The 24605-nt window shown below is 52.6% G+C and overlaps 1 protein-coding gene across 1 annotated transcript in view; it reads right to left on the bottom strand.

The window, feature by feature from the left end:
* The window catches only part of msi2b (musashi RNA-binding protein 2b), a 71390-nt gene that overhangs the window by 21336 nt on the left and 25449 nt on the right, over positions 1-24605 (bottom strand). Inside the window, exon 4 of the mRNA XM_035384021.1 lies at positions 12698-12760. Within this exon, the coding sequence (XP_035239912.1) occupies positions 12698-12760 (63 nt within the window). The remainder of the gene's footprint in view (positions 1-12697; positions 12761-24605) is intronic.

The following is a 24605-nucleotide window of genomic DNA, read 5'->3' as shown; positions in this document are numbered from 1 at the left end:
ATGCACACACACACACACACACACTATAGCAGCAGCTATTCAAATACACACACACGCATGCACACACATATGCAAACACACACACACACACACACACTACAGCAGCAGCTCTCCAAACGCAGGCAGTAATAGATATAAGGACATAATCCACATGGTTCAGGCTCGCGGTGGCAGATTTAACAGCTCTTTGGCAGGATGCCCGTTCCCCAAATTATGGGTTTTAAAAACATGGCAGTTTGCCCACTATTGATCTGACGGCGTGTAACACAGACACAAACTGAGGCTGTGATTTGTGTCAGCGGTAAATAAAAGTCTGTTTTTGAGCTGCGGGGCGGGGTACGGGTGAGGCCCCGCGAGTGGGATCGAAACCCGGGCCACGCCACTGCCAGCGCCGCGCCACAGGGGGCGCCGCGTTACTGATGCCAGCCGGGGGAGGGAGGGTTTCATTCGGCTGGGGTTCCACCGTCTCACCCTCCAGTCCATCGGACACACGCGCCACTCGCCTGTTGCGCTGCGTTTGACATTGCCATGACGACGCTCGCGCGGGCACGCGCCACTCGCCTGTTGCGCTGCGCGTGACGCCGCCGTGACAGTCGTGACCTCGCTCGATTCACACTTTCGCGAGGCAGCTCGGGAGCCCAGCGCTCGGACCCAGGTTCACACGGTTACCACGAGAACGGGTGTGTTCTAACATTTCAAACGAGGGGTCAGTGTGGCTCTCCAACTCCTTAGTGGTGCATCATGGGAAACGTATGCATCCCCTGCATTCCCTTCGACTCTCGAAAAAAAAAAGTGCCTCGTATTAAAACTGGATCAGTGGGTCAGCGGAAACTACGGCACAGATCTGCCACCGGAGGAGACCGCCTCTCTACCGAAGAGAGCGTTTATATATGTCTAAGGTCAAAAATAAGTGGAACGGAAAAAGGCGAAACTCTCACTGAAAGGTTATTCCTGAGACGACGATACTCATTTATGGAAATGTGCTCTGATCTCCCAGAGAGCAGCCTGAAGGGCAGGGAAGGAGTGCAGAGAAGACGAGAGGATGATGTGTTCTGGATCAGCCAGTCTGCTACTCTCTTTCACCCTCTCTCTCTCTTTCTACTTCTCCTTCACCCGTGGCCCCACCGCTCCTGTTCCTGAGCCAAGAAACAGGCATCTGAATGCTCCCTGCAAAACATCTCCATTCCAGGACACACACATGCGCAGGCTAACACAAACCACTCAGGATCAACAGACATACACAGAAACACACGCACACACATGCATACGCTCGTGTACACAGGTGTACACAGGGACACAATCTCTCTCTCTCTCTCTCACACACACACACACACACACACATGCATACGTTTGTGTACACAGGGACACAAACTCTCTCTCTCTCTCTCACACACACACACACACACACACACGCACACACATGTACACGGGGACACAATCTCTCTCCCTCTCTCTCTCACACACACACACACACACACGCACGCACGCACGCACACACATGCATACGCTCGTGTACACAGGGACACAAACTCTCTCTCTCTCTCTCACACACACGCACGCACACACACACACATCATCGTTGCTTGCACTGATACGGAAAATTAGACCTAAGCTGCACATGGCTGAGCATTGGAGAAGGCTTATCAAATAAAGCAAGGTAAAATTACTTCCATTATTCAGGCTGATGACTCCAAATGATAGCGCTATCTTTGCCAGAGATGGAATAAAAAGGGAGTTTAAAAAGCTCCCGGTTCTGGCCCATAGAGACAGTAATTCTGTCATCAGGTAAAGTGGGGTTGTCTGATTAGCTCCTGGGAGCCAATTCTCCTTCTCCGCATGTAAAACCAGCCACTTCTGCTGAGCGCCGGCGAGAAACCCAAACCGGGTTAAAACTTAAAGCGGCAACGCTTTCAACACCAGAGCGGAGGGAAGAAAGGCTCCCTCTTCATAAAATGGCGTTCTGAGAAAAGGAACGGATCAGACTTTTACGGATCTCTGGTCTGGAATCCAGATCTCGCTGATCCAGCCGGGTGGCATATTACAGTCGGTACCGTCAGGCAGTTGGGTTATCCTCATCGTGTAATGGCGCCCCCTCTGGTCGACCGGGGAACTGCAGCCCATACACCAGCTGCATGTGAAGATCGCAGTCGCTACACACGGACCGCGCGAATCAGGGGAAAGAAGAGGTAGCTGGCAGGCGGTCGGCTCTCCCGAATTAATGGAGGGTGCTACAGCACACAGCTGGCCCGACAAATCTGACTGGCCGTTCCGAATTAGGAGGAAAAATTAGGAGGCGCATAAAAAGCGGTTTAAAAAAAGCGCTAATTCAGCTCGTTATAAACCCGAGGCACTGCAATTCAGCGGGAACAAAAAAAATCATCACATTGTGACGCAGAACGCTTTGGGAATCCCTCCGCCCTCTCGCCCCCTGCGCCCGAGCTATTCAAATTTCCTCCGTGATTTATATTACCGAAATAACATGCTCTTCAAAATAAGTGGCCGGCGGCCGTCCCCCTGCGGGCGAAGGCGTAATTCGGTAAAAAGGAGCGCGTGTGCGCGGACTCCAAACCCCTAATTTCACCACGGCGGCGCCGGGCCGCTCGGACGAGCCAGGTTAATTAGGCCCCTGACCGCCACGCTGCCGCTGGGTAATAATGATGCTGGATCAGGACGGGCCTGAGCAGCAAACACTGCAGCTGAGCACACCGGGGCTAACTAGCTAAAGTCTGCTCCCTACACCCACCCGAGTCTCTGCTTCCTCCACCCACCTGAGTCTCTGCTTCCTCCACCCACCCGAGTCTCTGCTTCCTCCACCCACCAGTCTGTGCCTCCTCCACCCACCCGAGTCTCTGCTTCCTCCACCCACCCGAGTCTCTGCTTCCTCCACCCACCTGAGTCTCTGCTTCCTCCACCCACCCGAGTCTCTGCTTCCTCCACCCACCAGTCTGTGCCTCCTCCACCCACCCGAGTCTCTGCTTCCTCCACCCACCCGAGTCTCTGCTTCCTCCACCCACCTGAGTCTCTGCTTCCTCCACCCACCCGAGTCTCTGCTTCCTCCACCCACCTGAGTCTCTGCTTCCTCCACCCACCCGAGTCTCTGCTTCCTCCACCCACCTGAGTCTCTGCTTCCTCCAACCCGAGTCTCTGCTTCCTCCACCCACCAGTCTGTGCTTCCTCCACCCACCTGAGTCTCTGCTTCCTCCACCCACCTGAGTCTGTGCTTCCTCCACCCACCAGTCTGTGCTTCCTCCACCCACCTGAGTCTGTGCCTCCTCCACCCACCCGAGTCTCTGCTTCCTCCACCCACCTGAGTCTGTGCCTCCTCCACCCACCTGAGTCTCTGCTTACTCCACCCACCTGAGTCTGTGCCTCCTCCACCCACCTGAGTCTGTGCCTCCCCCATCCAGCAACTGAACCGAGAGCTGGGCTTTCAGGCCTGTCTGAGTCCGGCTGGGAGACGCAGAGGGAATTATGGGTAATGAGCTGGATACTAAACTGACGGAGGCGGCCCTGCGTACAGACGCGACACACCGCCGTCCCCGCCTCTTTCCTCTTACTCTCCCTTTCCTCAAACTACCATCAAATCATGCATGTCAGAGTTCAACCGTAACTCCCTGCTCTCTCTCTCCATGCGCAGTAGGCTTCTTCCCTTCGATCCAGACCCAGCCAGGCTGGTAATTAGTCATCTCCTAAAACAAATGACTGGGGCCCGCGTTGCCATGGCGACCGGAACAGCAGTAGCAGTGGAGGGAAGCATGCATCAGCTGGATAATTAATGACCCCCCCTTTTGGTGGGGGGGGGGGGGCAAAAGGGCGAGGAAGGGAATAGGTCATGGATACAGGCAACTGCTTTCCAAGTATATTAACCATTTCTTTGTAAATACTGTTTGGCAGATGTCCTTATGAAAGAATTCATGATCTTTCTGAGGACTACATCACATCCCTTCAGTGAGCCAGATTAACCCCCTAAGCCACACCAGCACAGTGGGTTTATTTGCATTCATTCTGTTTGTTTACTGTGAAATTTTCAAGCAATCTGGTCACATAATATTCTGTTTGAAAGTGCTAAAACTCATGGTTCTGTCTCTATAAACTTATGATGCCAGTGTTTTAGTGACAACGGTTCCTTATTTTGTAATGTGGGGTGACAAAACAAGCTTGGGGGGGGGGGGTCCCTCACCTTTTTTGAGTTTTGGAAATCCACAGAAGACACAGATCACGGTAAAGTCATTATCCTTATCGTGGCAAGGATCCAGCTAATAAAATCCAGTCATTTTTGTCCCAAAGTCATGCTACCTCAGAGCAAGATCAATAGAATGTCCATTTTTTACTAAGCAATACACGAGACAAATTATCATTGTAGTCTATTTTGCCATCGCTTACAGGCCAAAGTAACGTGTAGATAGGAATGTTATTATCTCCATTTTGTATAGACTCACTGGAACAAGATACCTACAAAGTTGTCTGACCAGCACTGGCCAAGCTGTCCCTCAGTATAGCTAATGGAACCCACCATGCGCAAGCAAGGACTAGACATAAACATAATCTACAATCTTCCAGACCTGCTGATGCCAGAGGTTGCAAGGGGAAAGCAAGGAGAGGGGAGATGGACAGGCAGAGGAAGCAAACTAATTTTAGCATACTTCTTCTAGGTGTTTTACACCTCTGAAGACCCATAGTATCATTTGGCTAACAAGTGTCCTTTTGGAGTCTCCAAATGGCATTTTTGGAAACCCGCCAAGACATAGCTTAGAAAAAACAATGCAAAATGCTAATTTTTGATGGTGTTGCCATCTTATTTGAACGAGGCTTTCCTCAGTGGTGTGGCTGTGGATCCATTGTGTTTCTAAGCCCTGTATCCAAGCATCAGTATCCCCAAAATATATTTTTGGTGAGAAAATAACTTCTACCTTCACTGTGTTTGAGCTTCTGTTACTTTATTTTGATAATATTTATATTATCTAACATTTAGACTAATTCTGACTGTAATTCCTTCAGAAAATACCAGGATTATGCCTATTATCAAAAGGGTTAAAACACAGCAACCGTTTTATGTCATTTTCAGGCTAGCGTTAAAAAGAGGGCGCCACAGAAGGGCTTAACAGGGGAAAGATTACCCGTTTAGCGACACCCAACTTCAAACTTTGGCCGGTCCCATTGCTGCGTCGCCCTTTACTGATTTTGGATGATGGGTAATGGTGCTCGTCTCCACTAAAGCTTCCACCATTTCCCGCTCTGCAATCTGCCCGATCCACCGAGCTGCCCGATCCACCGAGCTGCAGGACTGGAGAACCGGAGGCTGCAGTTCCCCTTTCAACCAGAGAGGGCGCTACTAAACTATGGGGTAAGGGATTCCTGTCTGGCTGATACCCTGCCTGGGTCCCACGTGATTCTTGGGTGCTTTCCCTGGGTGCATCTACAAGGGGGGGGGGTGATTTTAACAGCAGCACCAGAATGAGTGGGCACAACACAGGATGCCCCTAATGGAAATTCTTGGTAATAAACAGTACAAAGAGAAGACCTCAAACCAAATTCATAACTAAAGGGCTTTTTCCTGCTTGGAGGAATCACTGCTGTAAGATCCTCGTCATCTTTCCGATCATCATAAGCAAGAAGATCATTATCACCGGCATCATCACCGTCAAATGCAGTAATGCGTCAACGGGAGGGGGAAGCAGTCAAACAGGCCCAACGGTACGCTACAAAGACAAATTAACGCAATATACGCATCAAGTGCAAAATTAGTAAAGCCATTCAATCTCCATGAAATAGCCAGAACGTGATTAATTTCAGCTGACATGCTGCAATATGGGCAAAATTAATTTAAGACCCAAATCTGAAGGGATGAAAAATGGACCCGTGGAAACTACCACTGGCGCTGGCGTGTGCCCGGACAACCACGGCAGAGTGTGCTGAAATGATCAACGCACTGAAATGATCAACGCATTGAAATGATCAGCGCACTGCAATGATCAACGCACTGAAATGATCAACGCATTGAAATGATCAACGCACTGAAATGATCAACGCACTGCAATGATCAACGCATTGAAATGATCAACGCACTGCAATGATCAACGCACTGAAATGATCAACGTGCTGAAATGATCAACGTGCTGAACTGATCAACGCACCGCAACGATCGACGTGCTGAAATGATCAGTGTACTGAAATGATCAGTGTGCTGAAACGATCAGTGTGCTGAAATGATCAGTGTGCTGAAATGATCAGTGTGCTGAAACGATCAGTGTGCTGAAATGATCAGTGTACTGAAATGATCAGTGTGCTGAAATGATCAGTGTGCTGAAACGATCAGTGTGCTGAAATGATCAGTGTGCTGAAATGATCAGTGTGCTGAAACGATCAGTGTGCTGAAATGATCAGTGTACTGAAATGATCAGTGTGCTGAAATGATCAGTGTACTGAAATGATCAGTGTACTGAAATGATCAGTGTGCTGAAATGATCAGTGTGCTGAAATGATCACAGAAATATCCCTGCAGGAGCGCCCTTCTGAGGTGTGCTGCGGACACTGTAACGGGTGAAGCCGCATGACGAGTGTCAGAACACCATCAGCTGCCTGCTGAGAGGCCTGCAGTATATTATACGTGTGAGGTATGCCTAACAGCAGGGCCACAACGCGCCTCTATCAGTCTGAATGGGGCGACATAGCTCAGGAGCTAAGACCGATTGTCTGGCAGTCGGAGGGTTGCCAGTTCAAACCCCGCCCTGGGCATGTCGAAGTGTCCTTGAGCAAGACACCTAACCCATAACCCCTAACTGCTCTGGCGAATGAGAGGCATCAATTGTAAAGCGCTTTGGATAAAAGTGCTATATAAATGCAGTCCATTTACCAACCCAGGCGGTTGAAACAGAATCCTGGGGCGGAGTTTTACTATCTGGACCCGGATTTCCGAACCTCTGTTCCTCACTGGGGCGATCTTAGCAGCCCGCAGAGCACACGCACGCAGAGTCCTTCCCGTCCGGCACCGTCCTCACCGTCCCGCACCGTCCCACACGGTCCTCACCAGCTAAAACGCACCAGCCGGCTTCACCTGACCCCGCACAGCCCCGCAAACGCGTTTCCGAATTAGCCGCGAACTTCAGGACGGCTGTAATCAGCTACCCCATTTCCACCTCCGTCATTAAAAAAATAATAAAAATTACACCCCCCCCCCCCTCCTCTCCCTTCCTCTCCCTCCAGGAACTTTCCTCTCTCTCATCTAAAATAGCCTTTTCTAAACGAATAGGTGACTAATTAACAGCATTAGCTGCTTCTTTCCAGCCAGTGCCAACGCGCACATAAATAATCTGTAGTTAATGTCTTGTCATTTTGTGCTCAGATAGGCCTGGCTAATGAATTTTAACAGATGATTTATCTCTCCTGCCCACCCCCCCCCGTCCCGTCCCCCCCCGCCCCGTCCCCAAAGCACTCTCTCTCAGTGCCACAGACATTCTGCTGCCCCCCCCCCCCCCCCCCCAGCCTCAAACTTATCCCCTCTTCTCTTCTCTTCCGAAAAAGAGGAAAGTTGTGGGCTAGGTTCGCGCGAGGTTAACGGACGTGGAGGTCTGGGGTGCGCAGAGAGGGGGGGCGGGGCCTGTTCGGGGGAGCGGCCCGGCCAGGAGCAGACCTGTCCCGGGACAGAGAGGGGGGCGCTCAAACCTGGAGCCAGACGTCCTGAATCTGCCCTTCACACTTCGGCTGCCTTCAGTAGCATCGACGGGGGGGGGGGGCAGGGGGAGGGAGGGCCAAAGGGAGTGAGACATATAGCTGAGTCTGCCCCGCCCAATCCCAGAGACACAAACCAGGCCCCTCCCACCCCCAGTGACCACACCCACAAAGCCACTCACAGCACGAGGGTGTATGACCGCAGGCACAAACCCTGCCGCTGTGCTCCAATCGCAGATCTGCGCAAGAGAACGGCCCAGCGAGGCTGGCTTCAGTGGCTCCTGCAGAGCGCTTCACACAGACCACCAACCGCCACTGCCACAGCGAACTGGGCACTATCCTGCCCTGCCCTCTCCACCTAACACCCCCCCTCTCCTCCCTCCCAAACACCGTCCTCCAGACCCTTGTTCCCCAGGGCCCGATTCCGTTCCCCCCCGCCCCCCCCCCAGAGTGGCAGCGGGGCACTGAAGGGCATCAGCTCCAGCCCTGAGGCCCCAGAGACTGTGAAGCAGACGGGGGGGGGGGGGGGGGGATGGGTGGCAGAAAGGTCACGACCCCCGCGCCCGTATCTAGACGTCCCGTCCCACAGTGTCAGCGGAGGGATCAAATCCCACCCCCCTCCCGCTAAGCCCCGGAACAATGCAATATTTTTGGGAGCCCCAATTCAAAGGGCCTCCAGGGGTCGCATTCCCTAAACCCTCCCCAAAGAGAGGTTGGTGGTAACAGGAGGGGGGAAGGTGGTAATCTTTCACCGAAAAAGCCTCTGAGTCACGGCCAATACACCCTGGAGGGGGGGGGGTCTGTGTGCCTGAAATATTTTGCAGGACAGAATGAATGGTTTGTGCAACAAACCAATCGAGAAGCAAAAAAAAAATAAAAAAAATAAAAATGGAGACAACCAAACTGTTAGAAGAAAATTGATTCAATATAAAAACAACAGTAATACAAACACCAAATGAAAAATAAGTGTTGAATCAATATTTAGGAAATCTCTCTCAAGATAATGAGAAATAAAAGGAGCATTTCTTTGAGAAAATAGACAGTTTGGCACAGACAGAGAGAGAGATAGAGGGACAGATAGCTGAGCGCAGACCAGAAAAAGAGAAAACCGGAAGAAAGAGGGAGTGAGAGATAGAGAGGGGAGGAGAGGAGAAAGAGGGAGTGAGAGATAGAGAGGGGAGGAGAGGAGAAAGAGGGAGTGAGAAATAGAGAGGGGAGGAGGAAAAGGGAGTGAGAGATAGAGAGGGGAGGAGAAAGAGGGAGTGAGAGATAGAGAGGGGAGGAGAAAGAGGGAGTGAGAGATAGAGAGGGGAGGAGGGAGAGGGAGTGAGAGATAGAGAGGGGAGGAGGAAGAGGGAGTGAGAGATAGAGAGGGGAGGAGAAAGAGGGAGTGAGAGAGAGAGAGGGGAGGAGGAAGAGGGAGTGAGAGATAGAGAGGGGAGGAGAAAGAGGGAGTGAGAGATAGAGAGGGGAGGAGGAAGAGGGAGTGAGAGATAGAGAGGGGAGGAGAAAGAGGGAGTGAGAGATAGAGAGGGGAGGAGAAAGAGGGAGTGAGAGATAGAGAGGGGAGGAGAAAGAGGGAGTGAGAGATAGAGAGGGGAGGAGAAAGAGGGAGTGAGAGAGAGAGAGGGGAGGAGAAAGAGGGAGTGAGAGATACAGAGCAGAGGAGGAACGGCCCTGGCAGTGAGAGACGAGGTGAAAAAAGACAATGACTGGAGGAGGAAGAGGAGGGGGGCATGTCTGCATGTAAATAAACACAACACATTTCAGCTTAAAGCTCAAGCCTTGTGTATTCAGAGGATGTCGGCCTGCACAGACTGGGAAGTGGGAAAAAATAAATGTATAACCAAAAATAAATAAATCAATTTTCATAAAATGTCTGGGGAAGAAAGTCCAAACAGGAAGTTCCATAACAGCAGTCACAATAATGTGTGTGCAGTGACTGCCATGAAACGCTGGCTTTTAACCAGCACTGATTGCTCACAATGGTTAAACAGATTTCACTCTGCGGTAGCTTTCCTGACCTGGCGCTGGGCTTGCGTTGGGTAAAGAGTGCTGGTCCTACTTCACACTGAGACTAATTACCGAGGTCCGATTGAGATCTTGATTGAAAACAGTTTGACGTCAGTGTCAGTTTGACTTAAAATTGACAGTTTGAGAGCAGTTTTGAAGAAAATAAATAAGTGTGGTCGGCGTTTTTTGACAGGTAAATAACTGAACTTCAGTTTAGCTAATAGCAATGCACCGAGAAAACAAATAAGATTAAAGGCGACCGTGCTGTCTGTTATGTTTTGTAAACGGATGTTGATAATGTCGTCTTAATTTGACCAACCAGAGAAACTCGGATAACACAACTCTCTCTTTAAAAGTCCTGTCAGGGTGGTGGCAGAAACTGTAGCCCTACTGGCTAAGGTCAGGCAGCCGCTGACCAATCGGCTTTTGGATTCCGAGCATGAGTCCCAAACACTGGTAAAATAATACATAAATATTCTGAATATTTAAACAAAGAGCTGAGGCCTGTTGAATGCCAGGGCTTTCAGTGTTCAGTAAGTGGGGGAGATGACACTCTCCGAAAAGCACTCAGAACTGAACAGCCTCATTACCCAGCACACCGATATCACCAAAGGCCAGTCCTCACCATTAACAGCCAAATACGTCCGCTAGCCTTTTCACCCTCAACAGCCTCTCTGGTGGTGAAACCGCGTTACTGCGATCGCTGCTCAAGTCAGTCAAGGAGTGCGCAAACACTTTCACGGCTGCGGCTTTCAGTCACAACCAATAAGATTCCACAGAAAGAAGCACGCAATAATATGTCCATTATGATGTCACACTGGGAGCTCAAACCATAGACTGTAGAAAAATACGGGCAAAGACACTGTGACATCACCCATTGACTCTCCATGGGCTTGGTGAAAAGCGCTTTGAAGCCTGGGAAGTGTAGTTTGTGGGCGCCGCCATGTTGTACAGATTGGAGCCAGAGACTGCGCAGTAGGGTCGTCCACTAAGCGCGTGAGATGCAGTGACTTGGTAGAAAGGCAAATTGTCCCCGATTCGTCCGTAAAATGCAACCGTCTTGTCCAAATTGCACAATAACTCAAAAAAATTGCCATATGGGGAGACATTAGACAAAGACTACTTTTTCTTGTGGACAAAAACATTTTGACTTCGTATTTGGACCGTATTGCTACTACTTACATTAAAACGGGTGGCTAAAACCCCCTATACTGGAGCCAACCGCACTGGCGCTAGTGAGAAACGTCTCTCAACGAGATGAGGAAATGAACCAGCCTGCTCCAATGACACAGCCTGCTTATGGCCACTTGTCTCAAACGCAGCACTTCAGCAGGGGAGGGGGGGAAAGGGGCATTATGATGTCACAATGGGAGCTCAAGGCTCAATAGACTGCTTCAGCAGGAGGGGAGGGGGGGGAGCATTATGATGTCACAATCGAAGCACTCAATAGATTGCTTGAGGGAGGGGGTAAATGGGTTAATTTGATGTCATACCACAGCGCCGGGTCAACTTCCCAGGAGACGCTAGATGGGCATGAAAGCACGGAGCTCGGAGGGCAGATATAAAAATACCATGATTGCCACAGCAATTGCTACGGCTCTCACTGGGTACGCCGTTATCTCTTTCTGTCAGGTGATCTTAAGCCTGGGGCACAGCCGTAATGGGGAGGGGGGGCGGGAGACTGGCTGCAATCAGTCACAGTCGCTCTCTCTATACCCCTTGCCCTGCGGTCTGCGTTCATTTGCATGAAATGCTAAAGAGCTTCAAACGTAAAGGCCACACAAACACGATCAGGGCCTAGCGGGCACACCGCCTCCTGATCTGGAGGGGCGGGGCCTGTTCTGAGCGCTTCGAGCCCAAACGAGGCCGACAGACAGGGGGCGCTGTAGGGCTCATCTGGGAGGGGAGGGGGTGGGACAGAACACAGCACACAGCGTGCCAGCAGTTGGTGTGTGTGTGTGTGTGTGTGTGTGTGTGTGTGCGTGTGTGTGTGTGTGTGTGTGTGTGTGTGGGGTTTGTTTTTAATATCATCCATGTATTTACTGTTGTAACAACAACATTTCTCTTCTAATGCAAATAAAACACTGAATCAGAATCCAGAGGGAGGGAAAGCAAGAAATATACAGAAAGATTACAGACAGACAGAAACATACAGACAGAGATTGCAGACAGACAGAAATATACAGACAGATTGCAGACAGACAGAAATTTACAGACAGATTACAGACAGAAATGCAGAGATTACAGACAGACAGAAATATACAGATTACAGACAGATATGTAGACAGATTAGACAGACAGATAGAAATGTACAGAGAGGAGAGAGAGGGAGCGAGAGACAGAGAGGCTGCACTCCTCTCCTGTCCACCAATCAGAGCACTCAGCGGCACGGTGAGGGCCAATTAAAAATGGGCGGCCATTGCACCCGCAGAGAAAGACCTCCCGCCTGTCAGCTGGCCATTCACTCAGCTACCGCTGTTTCAGAAATGGACAGCCTGATTGGTTAATTAAACCCTTTGACACATAAATCAATGATCTGTGAAGAAAAAGAACCATGTGTCTGTGTGTGCGTGTGTGTGTCTATATTTCATCTATGAGCGACAATGAGTCTGTGCATGTCTATAATGTGTGTGTGAGAGTGAGGCTGTGTGAGACTACATGAGTGTGTGTGCAAGAGCACACACACACACACACACCCACACACACTACCTTCAGCAAAACCATCCACCCTGACACCCAGCCAGAGACTCCAACAGCAGAACCACTATTCAGACCCCACCCACTCCTTAGGAAAGGGGGCGGAGCCTGCACACACGCACAGGACCGTGAGATTGTGTGAGTGTGTGGCTGGTGTTAAGGGAGAGATGGAGAGAGAGAGAGAAAGAGAGAGAGAGAGAGGGAGAAAGAGGGGGAGAGAGATGGAGAGAGAGAGAGGGAGAATGAGGGGGAGAGAGACAGAAAGAGGGAGAGAGAGAGAGAGAGAGGGAGGGAGAGCTTACTAGGCGCACTGCCCTACCTGAACCCCTGGCCGCTGCTACCGCCGCCGCTGCCACAGGACCGTACGCCGTTGCCGGGAAACCTAGGGGACACATGCGCCATGTCAACCCAGGCCATTTCCCTGTACAATGACTTTTCACCATAAAAATATATGTATTTTTTTATTTAAACATATTTTCTCCCTCATAAAAATACTTATTCTGAGATAAAAGGGTGTGACAGATCTGCAGCCGTGTAAGAAAGCTCTTCACATGACAGAGAGGTATGCGGGCTGTTCCTGTGTGTGTGGCTGTGCTGTGTGCCTTGTGTGGCTTGTTAAATGTGTGTGTGTGTGTGTGTGCATGTGTGTGTGTGTGTGTGTGTGTGTGTGTGTGAGAGAGAGAGAGGGAGAAAGAGAGGGAGAGAGAGATATCAGTGTCACAGAACTGGGTGAGTGTTCAACTCAATTGAATTCAAATAAGCTTTATTGGCATGACCACCCATCAGCGTAGTACCGCCAGAGGGCCTGTTCATATAAAACAACAACAGCAGCAACAATAACAGCAACACGAACAACAATAATCACTGAGAGCAGAACAGCTTCCCATTCGCAGGCCTTCATTTCTCCCAGTTCACTGCTTTTTAGTGGCCACTCCAAAACAGCCGAGCCAGCCAGGTACCCCCCCCTCCACGCTGGGCACGCTCGTCTGAGCGGCCGGGCTCCTCTACCGAAATTAAAAACACGTCGGGCGACCGGCCTCAATCGCTGGAATCGCCGTGACGCTTCTTCGGGCCCCTGGAGCCCGTTAGCACTTCCGCTAAAGCCCAGTCACCTTCAAATCGCACCGCCAGACTGAACCCTTTCAAGAGCAGGTCTTTTTTTAGAATGTTTTTTTTTTCCTCCAGAATTTCCTGGCAGTGTTCTAGAACTCCGCTGCTTTCAGTAGCGATTGTGACATCAGCATTAGAATGTTCAGTTGAGAACATTCTAATCACGTATTTGTGACCTCACACATTAAAGGGTTTCTATTTAATTCCATTTTAAATTTTGTATTTTTTGCTGCACTCCGTGACTCTGGTCCCTCAGATCCACGGTGTTCAGACAGGACGACTGAACACTCACCGTCGCGGCGGACGATGAGGAGCCCAGACGAGCGGGGGGGGGCACGTCCGAGACCCCCGTCCTCGTGAAATAAATATAATTACAGACCGGCGCTTTAATTAAAACACATCCCCGGCCACGGTGGTCTGTTCATGAGTGAGACCTGATGCACAATGAGGAAGTGACACGAGCAGATGGCTCCGCTCCGATAGAGGAATGGGCTGTAATTAGCGTGGTCTCGAGGGTTATTCTTCCTCACTGATCCAATGAAGCCCCCCCCCCCCCCCCCCCGACCCCCCTCGCCCCCCCCGCAGGCCCACCTGCCTCTCTGCCACCCCCATCCCATTACGATTGAGGCCTTAATAACCTTTCCATGGTCAGCGTTAATGTATCATAAAAAGCTGCAAATTATCTTCATAGGATGTGGTTCATTAGTAAGCAGATCCATTCACTAAGCATTGCTTGTTGGGTTGGGGGGCAGGGGGGGTTCTGATTGGATGGTCTATTTTCACATCATACAGGGGTGGGGCCAGGCTGAACGATAACCAGAAAAACTGTAAAAACTGAGGACAGAGAATTAGTGTTAAACTCCAGTATTTGGTGGAATGGGTACTGTGCCAAAAACCTCCCAGCCACCAGGGGCCGCCATCACAACAGCAAAGAATGCATTTCCTGAGCCCTCATCCGTCACCAACTCAGAAAAATGTAAAACGGACAAACGAAATAAAGAAAAATAAACAAATGAAAAATATGAATCATGGAGTCGAGCTCCACATCCCTGGCGAATGCACCAGGCCCTGACCCACGATAAAAACCACCTTTGCCACTGACGCGTTCTCACTCCTCCTTCCTCTGCAGAACCCAAAACTCTGACTCTCTGTTCCCAGTTCGTTTCCCAGACGCCGCTGGCAGTGCGGGCCGCCCTGGGGGGGGGGGGCGGGTGCCACGGCTCCCTAAGTCACCCCCAAACCCAGGTCCTGGGAGAGAGCCGCTCGGCTGGATTAGCGGGGTCAATTAACAGATCCGCGGCGGCGGCGGCTCGCTGCCCCGCGTCGGAGGGCGACGGGGCCGCCAGAGGGGCGGAGCGCGGCGGCGGCGAAATCAATTTCACGGCACTTTAGAACCCGCGGAGATAAAGCCACCATTTCGCTTTCAAATTTCTCCCCGATTATTCTGCCCCTTGCCTCGTACCTGGTGCCACGCCCACCAACCCTGCCCGGTTACGGCCCTAGGTAACGGGGTCGCTATGGCAACCGGCGGAAGAGCTCGGCCTTCGTCTGCTTTTTGGCAAACCCCCGCCCCCCCCCACCTGTCAAAGTCCCGTCCGAACTGCACCGCCAACGGAAGGGATGGAAAGACGGGGATGCAGAACGCTGCCCCCTGCTGGTAAACATTCAAAATTATTCTGAGAGGAAGTGGTGATGTAATTAAATGGACAAATCATCTGATTGGTCAAGTAGGTCGGGCCTAAAGAAACGGATCGGAACACAACGCAAGCAAAAGGGCAAAAGGACAGCGCGCAAATTATGAATATCTTTGGGTGAGATGCCGGGCAGGGGCAGATGTTCAGTGCTCATCCTCTTCCTCGTGTCCAGGTGACCGGGTCACTCACAGAATGTACCGTCCAGCCAATCAGCAGCAGCACGGTCAAAATGGCCTCCACTCACCAAGATTCAGCTGGACACAACACACCCCCCCCCCCCGCCCCAACCACCTCCCAACCAACCCCCCGCTCTGCCTATATGCAGTTTTCCCAGTAGATACTTAGTGTGTGAGTGACACACAGAGAGAGCAAACACTGGTAAAATAATAAATAAATATTCTGAATATTTAGATGAAGAGCTGAGGCCTGTTGAATGCCAGGGCTTTCAGTGTTCAGTAAGTGGGGGAGATGACACTCTCCGAAAAGCACTCAGAACTGAACAGCCTCATTACCCAGCACACCGATATCACCAAAGGCCAGCCCTCACCATTAACACCCAAAACAAACAGCTTTCCTTGCACCCTCCCCTTTTCGCTGTCTCCCCGCGTTCGTCTGAAAACGTCGGAAAAAACATCCGGAGCTCAGGGAATCCCGAAAATACCCACAGCACGCTTGGCGGGATAAGTGACAAGGAAAAGGAGAACGCGAGTCAGAACGAAGAAAAGAAATCAACAGGGGAACTCCCCAAAGAGTCTGTCACACTTCCTTCTGATCCGAGTATCTTCGGAATCGACGCGTTGCGTTTCGCATTCACGCCGAGCTCCACGCGCCACCGTGTAAAACGAGACGAAGCGCCACGCGCGCCCGCGGCCTTCTGATCGGACCACAGGAGAGGTCCCGTCAGAACGGACTTCCTTCAGCTCGACGGTCAGACGGTCGAAAGAAAGCCCCCCGGCAAAACCGCTCGCGTTACTCTGTTCCCGTGTGAACCAAGTACGGTTTAAGCCATTTACCCAGCGTTCTCACTTACATACATACATTTAAAAACACTGCCATCAAGGTGAATTTGCTAAGAGTTTTAACACAAAGCAATCTGAGGGGCCGATGTATGTTTTTGAGTTTTATTTTTTTTTAATCGACAGGATAAATATCATGTGTGCGCGTGTGTGTGTGTGCGTGTGCGTCTGTGTGTGACCAGGTAACTATCTTTCAGGCTTTTCTTCTGCAGTCTTTTGTTCTTCTTCAGACGAATGTCACTTTCAGAAAATCCTGCGCGTTATTCTCTAAAGGTAAGTGGGAGGAATGGTAATCTCCCGTGTGAGTTTCGGTGAGCGGGGAGCTGGGGGGGGGGGCGGGGGGGAGTTCTCTGAAGCGCGCGGGCCGGCTTTGGTGTGGAACGAGGGGAAGGACCGGAGGGACGCGTTTCCGCGAATCGCGGCGGAAAGGCAGCTGAAGTGACAAACCGAGCGGGAGAGCGAGCGAGCGCGAGAGAGAGAGAGAGAGAGAGAGAGAGAGAGAGAGAGAGAGAGAGAGAGAGAGAGAGAGAGAGAGAGAGAGAGAGAGAGAGAGCGAGAGAGAGAGAGAGAGAGAGAGAGCGAGCGAGAGAGAGAGAGAGAGAGAGAGAGAGAGAGAGAGAGAGAGAGAGAGAGAGAGCGAGAGAGAGAGAGCGAGAGAGAGAGAGAGAGAGAGAGCGAGAGAGAGAGAGAGAGAGCGAGCGAGAGAGAGAGAGCGAGCGAGCGAGAGAGAGAGAGAGCGAGCGAGCGCACATTAGACGCGTTCTCTCTGCTTAATTCACTTAACACCGCAAAACCTACACACTACAATGGCCACGAATAAATTCAGAAATAAACCAGACTGGTGAAATCATTCCTCTTCTTAATTTCTCTCACTCTCCTTATCTGTATGCCTCTGTCACTCTCTCTTTCACGCGCTCTCTTTTCTTCCCGTTCTCAATACCAGGCAGCTTTTCCCGGCAACGACAAAAGACGAAATTGCCTTAACAAAATTTTTATGTGTAACTCAAATTGCGCACGCGGCGAGGAACAGAGGAAGCGATCGTACCAACGAGCGCATTATTCGATAATCTGTACGGCGCTTTCTCCTTCGGTCACCGAAGCACACGCTTCTCTTTCTCTCTCACTCTCATTCCTTTCCCTCCTATCGCTCCATCTCCCTTCATTCTTTCACACGCCATGTCTCTTTCACGCTTTTGTGTGTGTGTGTGCATCCCCCCCGCTCTCTCTCTGCGCCCGTCTGTCTCTCTCTCTGCGCCCGTCTGTCTCTCTCTGCGCCCGTCTGTCTCTCTCTCTCTCCGCCCGTCTGTCTCTCTCTCTGCGTCCGTCTGTCTCTCTCTCTCCGCCCGTCTGTCTCTCTCTCTCTCCGCCCGTCTGTCTCTCTCTCTGCGCCCGTCTGTCTCTCTCTCTGCGCCCGTCTGTCTCTCTCTCTCCGCCCGTCTGTCTCTCTCTCCGCCCGTCTGTCTCTCTCTCTCTGCGCCCGTCTGTCTCTCTCTCTCCGCCCGTCTGTCTCTCTCTCCGCCCGTCTGTCTCTCTCTGCGCCCGTCTGTCTCTCTCTCTGCGCCCGTCTGTCTCTCTCTCTCTCTCTCTGCCCGTCTGTCTCTCTCTCTCCACCCGTCTGTCTCTCTCTGCGCCCGTCTGTCTCTCTCTCTGCGCCCGTCTGTCTCTCTCTCCGCCCGTCTGTCTCTCTCTCTCTGCGGCCGTCTGTCTCTCTCTGCGCCCGTCTGTCTCTCTCTCCACCCGTCTGTCTCTCTCTCCGCCCGTCTGTCTCTCTCTCTCTGCCCGTCTGTCTCTCTCTCTCCGCCCGTCTGTCTCTCTCTCTCCACCCGTCTGTCTCTCTCTCTCCGCCCGTCTGTCTCTCTCTCTCTCCGCCCGTCTGTCTCTCTCTCTCTGCCCGTCTGTCTCTCTCTCTCCGCCCGTCTGTCTCTCTCTCCACCCGTCTGTCTCTCTCTCTCCGTCTGTCTCTCTCTCTCTCCGCCCGTCTGTCTCTCTCTCTGCCCGTCTGTCTCTCTCTCTCCGCCCGTCTGTCTCTCTCTCTGCGCCCGTCTGTCTCTCTCTCTCTCCGCCCGTCTGTCTCTCTCTCTCTGCGCCCGTCTGTCTCTCTCTCTCTGCGCCCGTCTGTCTCTCTCTCTCTGCGCCCGTCTGTCTCTCTCTGCGCCCGTCTGTCTCTCTCTCTCTGCCCGTCTGTCTCTCTCTGCGCCCGTCTGTCTCTCTCTCTCTGCCCGTCTGTCTCTCTCTCTCTCTCTCCGCCCGTCTGTCTCTCTCTCTGCCCGTCTGTCTCTCTCTCTCCGGCCGTCTGTCTCTCTCTCTGCCCGTCTGTCTCTCTCTGCGCCCGTCTGTCTCTCTCTGCGCCCGTCTGTCTCTCTCTCTGCCCGTCTGTCTCTCTCTCTCGGCGCCCGTCTGTCTCTCTCTCTCCGCCCGTCTGTCTCTCTCTCTGCGCCCGTCTGTCTCTCTCTCTCCACCCGTCTGTCTCTCTCTCTCTGCCCGTCTGTCTCTCTCTCTCTCCGTCTGTCTCTCTCTGCGCCCGTCTGTCTCTCTCTCTCCGTCTGTCTCTCTCTCTGCGCCCGTCTGTCTCTCTCTCTGCGCCCGTCTGTCTCTCTCTCTGCGCCCGTCTGTCTCTCTCTCTCTGCCCGTCTGTCTCTCTCTCTCTCCGCCCGTCTGTCTCTCTCTCTGCGCCCGTCTGTCTCTCTCTCTCTGCCCGTCTGTCTCTCTCTCTGCGCCCGTCTGTCTCTCTCTCTCTGCCCGTCTGTCTCTCTCTCTCTCCGTCTGTCTCTCTCTGCGCCCGTCTGTCTCTCTCTCTCCGTCTGTCTCTCTCTCTGCGCCCGTCTGTCTCTCTCTCTGCGCCCGTCTGTCTCTCTCTCTGCGCCCGTCTGTCTCTCTCTCTCTGCCCGTCTGTCTCTCTCTCTCTCCGCCCGTCTGTCTCTCTCTCTCCGCCCGTCTGTCTCTCTCTCTCTGCCCGTCTGTCTCTCTCTCTCCGTCTGTCTCTCTCTCTCTCCGCCCGTCTGTCTCTCTCTCTCTGCCCGTCTGTCTCTCTCTCTCTCTCTCCGCCCGTCTGTCTCTCTCTCTGCCCGTCTGTCTCTCTCTCTCCGTCTGTCTCTCTCTCTCTCCGCCCGTCCGTCTCTCTCTCTGCCCGTCTGTCTCTCTCTCTCCGCCCGTCTGTCTCTCTCTCTCCGCCCGTCTGTCTCTCTCTGCGCCCGTCTGTCTCTCTCTCCGCCCGTCTGTCTCTCTCTCTCCGCCCGTCTGTCTCTCTCTCTGCGCCCGTCTGTCTCTCTCTCTCTGCACCTGTCTGTCTCTCTCTCCGCCCGTCTGTCTCTCTCTCTCCGCCCGTCTGTCTCTCTCTCTGCCCGTCTGTCTCTCTCTGCGCCCGTCTGTCTCTCTCTCTGCGCCCGTCTGTCTCTCTCTCTCCGCCCGTCTGTCTCTCTCTCTCTGCCCGTCTGTCTCTCTCTCTCTCCGCCCGTCTGTCTCTCTCTCTGCGCCCGTCTGTCTCTCTCTCTCCGCCCGTCTGTCTCTCTCTCTGCCCGTCTGTCTCTCTCTCTGCCAGACACGGCGACGGTGGAAGAGCGCGGCGTTGTAGCGGGACAGGGGGCGGGGCCGGACCCCCCCACCTCACCCCACCCCCCCGGCTCCGCAGAGCTACACGACTCCGACGCATCAAAAAGAGCCCTTCAGCAGCTGCCGTGCGAAGGCGAGAAGGTCACACCTGCACACGCTGCGACTACACCTGAGCGCGCATCACCTGAACGCGCCCGTGTGTGAAGACCACACCTGTCTGTGCGGTCGCTGAACACGCCCGTGTGTGTGGGGGGGTTGGGGGGGTGGAAACGGCAGCTGGGGAGCGCTGCGGGACTGGGAACGTGATCCCAAAAACAACACGGGAACCTCAGCTCCCACGTGCCCCTCTAAAAATAGCCCGGCCCCCGTCCCCAAACGGCCGGGGGCAGAGCTGTCCCCAGCTGATCCTGCTGCCCCGTGCCCGGCGGGGAAGGGGGGGGTGGGGGGGCGGTGGGGTGGACGCAGCTGCGGCTGGAACGCGTTCAGGCCAAAAATCTGGGACGTTTTTCTGCCCCCGTCTGCCGTCAGCGACACCAATGAGTGCTAGACCAATCAGAATGCAGACCGCTGTACGCCACAACGTCAGGGAAATATCCCAACTGTGACCTGTCCAAAAAAAACAATAAAACAACATCCCCACTGCACCGCAGACTTCCAGGGCGCTCCCTTGAACAGAACTCAGAGACACACACAAAGAGAGGACGAGCGCTCTCTCTGAAAGGGAGGATTAAACAGTCAGAAGACGGCTGGAGAACGGCGGGGACTTCTCACGCGTTCTGGGGAGCAGCCCCGCGACGGTCAGCGCTCTCATCATGTTCACCTGTGAATCACCCGCCAAAACGCACACCCACGCATTTTACCGCCGATGACAGCGGCCCTGGCAGGGACGACCCGCCTGACAGCGGCCCTGGCAGGGACGACCCGCCTGACAGCAGCCCTGGCAGGGACGAGCCGCCTGACAGCGGCCCGGCGCCGTGATAGGCTGTTCCCCATTCCACCGCCCGCCCACTCCTCCCAACCTGACCAATGAGAGACAACCCCTAGTGAGCCCTGGTGGCGGGTGGAGCCCAGGGATGTCCCACAGGCCATATAGGGTGTAGATTTCTGTCCCATAAACACGGTTGAGGGCCACTTACAGGTCCTATATCTATAACAGCGGACAGCAGACTGCAGGCTGGGACTGTACTGCCGGGCTATGTATGTGTGTGTGATTACTGTACGTTTGTCTTATTATGACAACTCGATGTTCGGCATTATTTCTTCCCCACTATTAGCGAGGCGACAACCTTCGTTTTTATTTTGACGCACTGCTCGAATTTGGTGAGCTCGCCGTACCAAACAACGTGTGCCGCATACTGTACAGCAGATACATTTAACGTACCGACGTTTCAGTTCAGCTAGGTCCCTGTTGGGCAAGCCATTTTGCAGCAAAGCATAAAAACAAAAAAAACATTTATTATAATTACTAATGATGTTTACAAAAGCAGACAAACTCAAAGCGCATTAAAAACAAAAGACTATTTTCATCTCCCCCCCTCCCTCCTTTCAGTCTCCGTGGAGGTTGTTATCTAGCGCTTTGGCGAAAAGAAGGAAAAAATTAGTTGACTCTTTTCGACAAAGTCGTTCTTTAGACTCCCAAAGAGTGGGGGATTACAGCAAATCCCGGGGTGTCAGAAGAGGGGCTGAAAGAGTTTCACCTTACATGCTCTGAGGTCACAGCCTCTATCCGAAATCCGCGCGGAGGGTGGGTGTGGGGGGGGTGAGGGACCGAGCAGCACTCTGGAGATCAGCATCATTCTGTGAGTGCCCGGGGGGATCAGCAGAGAGCGGAGAGAGAGAGAGATAGCTACATAACTCCGCGTTCCCCTTGGATGGATTTCAGAGGGAGAGGGGAAGCGCGGCGAATGTCCTCCCCGCCTTCGAGAACGACCTCCCTGCACGCCAAGCTGCCGTGACTCTCAAATGACCCCCCAGTCTCTGCTCGAAACGCCGGACTTCCAGTTTACACTTTTCATTACTTCTCCCCCTCTCTCCCTCCCTCGCTCTTTTACTCATCAGTGTCTGCAGTGTCCTGTCGGAGCCCGAGAGCATCTTCTGTAATCGGGATGCACCCCATTTAGCTCTTAACTGCACCCCCGTTCTGCAAAGATATAAGAACAGACACTTCACTGCTCAGCTCAGCTCTGCTCAGCTCTCCTCTGCTCAGCTCAGCCCAGCCCAGCTCAGCTCAGCTCAGCTCAGCTCTCCTCTGCTCAGCTCAGCTCAGCCCAGCTCAGCTCAGCTCTGCTCAGCTCTCCTCTGCTCAGCCCAGCCCAGCTCAGCTCAGCTCAGCTCTCCTCTGCTCAGCCCAGCCCAGCTCAGCTCAGCTCTGCTCAGCTCTCCTCTGCTCAGCTCAGCCCAGCTCAGCTCAGCTCAGCTCAGCTCTCCTCTGCTCAGCTCAGCTCAGCCCAGCTCAGCTCAGCTCTGCTCAGCTCTCCTCTGCTCAGCCCAGCCCAGCTCAGCTCAGCTCAGCTCTGCTCAGCTCTCCTCTGCTCAGCCCAGCCCAGCTCAGCTCAGCTCAGCTCTGCTCAGCTCTCCTCTGCTCAGCTCAGCCCAGCCCAGCTCAGCTCAGCTCAGCTCAGCTCAGCTCTGCTCAGCTCAGCTCTGCTCAGCCCAGCTCTGCTCAGCTCTCAGGCTATGTTTTCTTACACAGCACTGGTTTAACCTTCACACACAGTAATTTCATAAATGGCCCAAACAAGTGAGTGGTTCTCACAAACTAGAGTGGAGCGGACAGTCTGCCCGTTTTCAAGGTTACACATAAACACGCATGCACACACAAACACACACACACACACACACAAACACACACATGCACACACACACACACACACACACACACACACGCGCACACACACACACACACGCACACACACACACACACACGCACACACACACACACACAGCTAAGTGCTAGCCAGTGTACCGTGACGCTAGAAGTTGTCAGTCATATTCGGTTGCCATTTTCTTTTTAAAAGCTACAAAAAACTTCAAAATCTACTCAAAATACAGCATTTGACACGCTCAATTAATCAGCGATAATAAATCTACTTTTAAAAAGTCCTCGCATCGGCCTGAAGAGAGGCTGTCATTAATCAAGGCAGAGTTTTGGTACCGTACGGATGGGTCACTTCACGGGGAAAATCTGGGTTTACTAACGGCGAGGGTGCTGATTGGCCAGTAGAGGGCGGTGTTCCCTCTGCATCAGACTGAAGTGCAATGCCCCAGAGCGGTGATGGGGACACTGCTGCAGGAGTCACCATTCTTGTGCATGAGATAGGAAACTGAGCTCTTGCCTAACTGTGGTGATCAAAGATGGCTGTTGCACTATAAGGACAAAAATGCAAGCTATCAATGAATAAAGATTCAAAATTCAAAAACTCCCCGGTTTGTTCTAACTAGGGTGTGTGTGACACTCACAGTGGGGTCCAATGAGACAACGGCTACATTTACACGCACACTAATAATTTGATAGCAACCTGATTGAGGCTATACGCTGACTATGGAAGTTGTCATGTAAACGCCTTTATCTGATTATCTCGATCAGACGAAGGTCAAAGTCAGAGTAAACATAATTCGATTATGTCTGATTATGAGGGCACCTAGATTTTTCCAGATGTTGTTTGTACATTTAAAACCCAAACCAACATGGCGAACACACACACACAGAGCGGTGTGAGGAGCAGTGGCACAGTTATGAATACAAATCCTCATTTTTGAGCAGAAGAAGGAACCCTCTTCATGCTTAATCAAACTGCAAGACCAGTCATTGAAAAATCCATGTGAACCCAGGGTATTAGAGAAATCGTGTTATTCCAAACCGTGTAAGTGGTAAACGGTAAATGGTAAATGGACTGCATTTATATAGCGCTTTTATCCAAAGCGCTTTACAATTGATGCCTCTCATTCGCCAGAGCAGTTAGGGGTTAGGCGTCTTGCTCAAGGACACTTCGACACACCCAGGGTGGGGTTTGAACCGGCAACCCTCCGACTGCCAGACAATCGGTCTTACCTCCTGAGCTATGTCGCCCCAAGTGCTTAATCGGAATATTGCCTTTAACAGATTGCTCCCAATAATCAGGGTATTGGTGTGCATGTTAATGTAGCCATTGTATATACATATATATAACGTAGCACGCATTACCAGGCCCAGAATGCACTTAGCAACGCTGATATAAAATGGGTCTGTCCCCTAGGCTACGCTAACCCTGGTGTGCCCACCCCAAATTCACAAACTGGCTCTCTCCCTCCTGACCATCTGGTCATTCCATTTCGAACGGGGGGCGTGAAATATCTGAATATTACAATTATCCGACACTCAGACGATCCACGCTATCAGACACAATCAGCAGTAACTGCCTGTAGAGTGCCACACGAGTGCAAGCGGCTTCCCGTCCCACGATGCAGTGCAGCTGGCAGAAAGAGAGACGGGCAGATGGCGCAGGCCGCTCCTCCCCAGCGACGGCGGGTCAGCGGGGCCCGGGGTCTCAGGTTGGCGGGTGAGTCGCTCCGGAAAAAACGTCCTCTGAAGTGATTTTCACACACCGTCAGATCGTCTGGCTGATTAGTTTTTTTTTTTTCGGAGAGAGCGCCCCCCCTTCGTTTGCGATTCTTCTCCGTTCCCCTCGCTCTACGCCGGGGCGACCGCCCCCGTCCCGCTGGAGCGTACGGGAACCGCGCAGATTCGCGCGCGACCGTCGACCGTCTGCTTGCGGCGGGGGCTCCGACGAGAGGAGCGACACCGAGCGGCTCGGCAGACGGGAAAACGCCACGCTCTACTCTGACTGAGCCGCGGCGGCGCGGGCCCTCGCCCAGTGGC

The sequence above is a fragment of the Anguilla anguilla genome, chromosome 12 (assembly GCF_013347855.1).
Source record: "Anguilla anguilla isolate fAngAng1 chromosome 12, fAngAng1.pri, whole genome shotgun sequence".
Classification (NCBI taxonomy): domain Eukaryota; kingdom Metazoa; phylum Chordata; class Actinopteri; order Anguilliformes; family Anguillidae; genus Anguilla; species Anguilla anguilla.
This window is presented reverse-complemented; position numbering and strand designations above follow the sequence as displayed.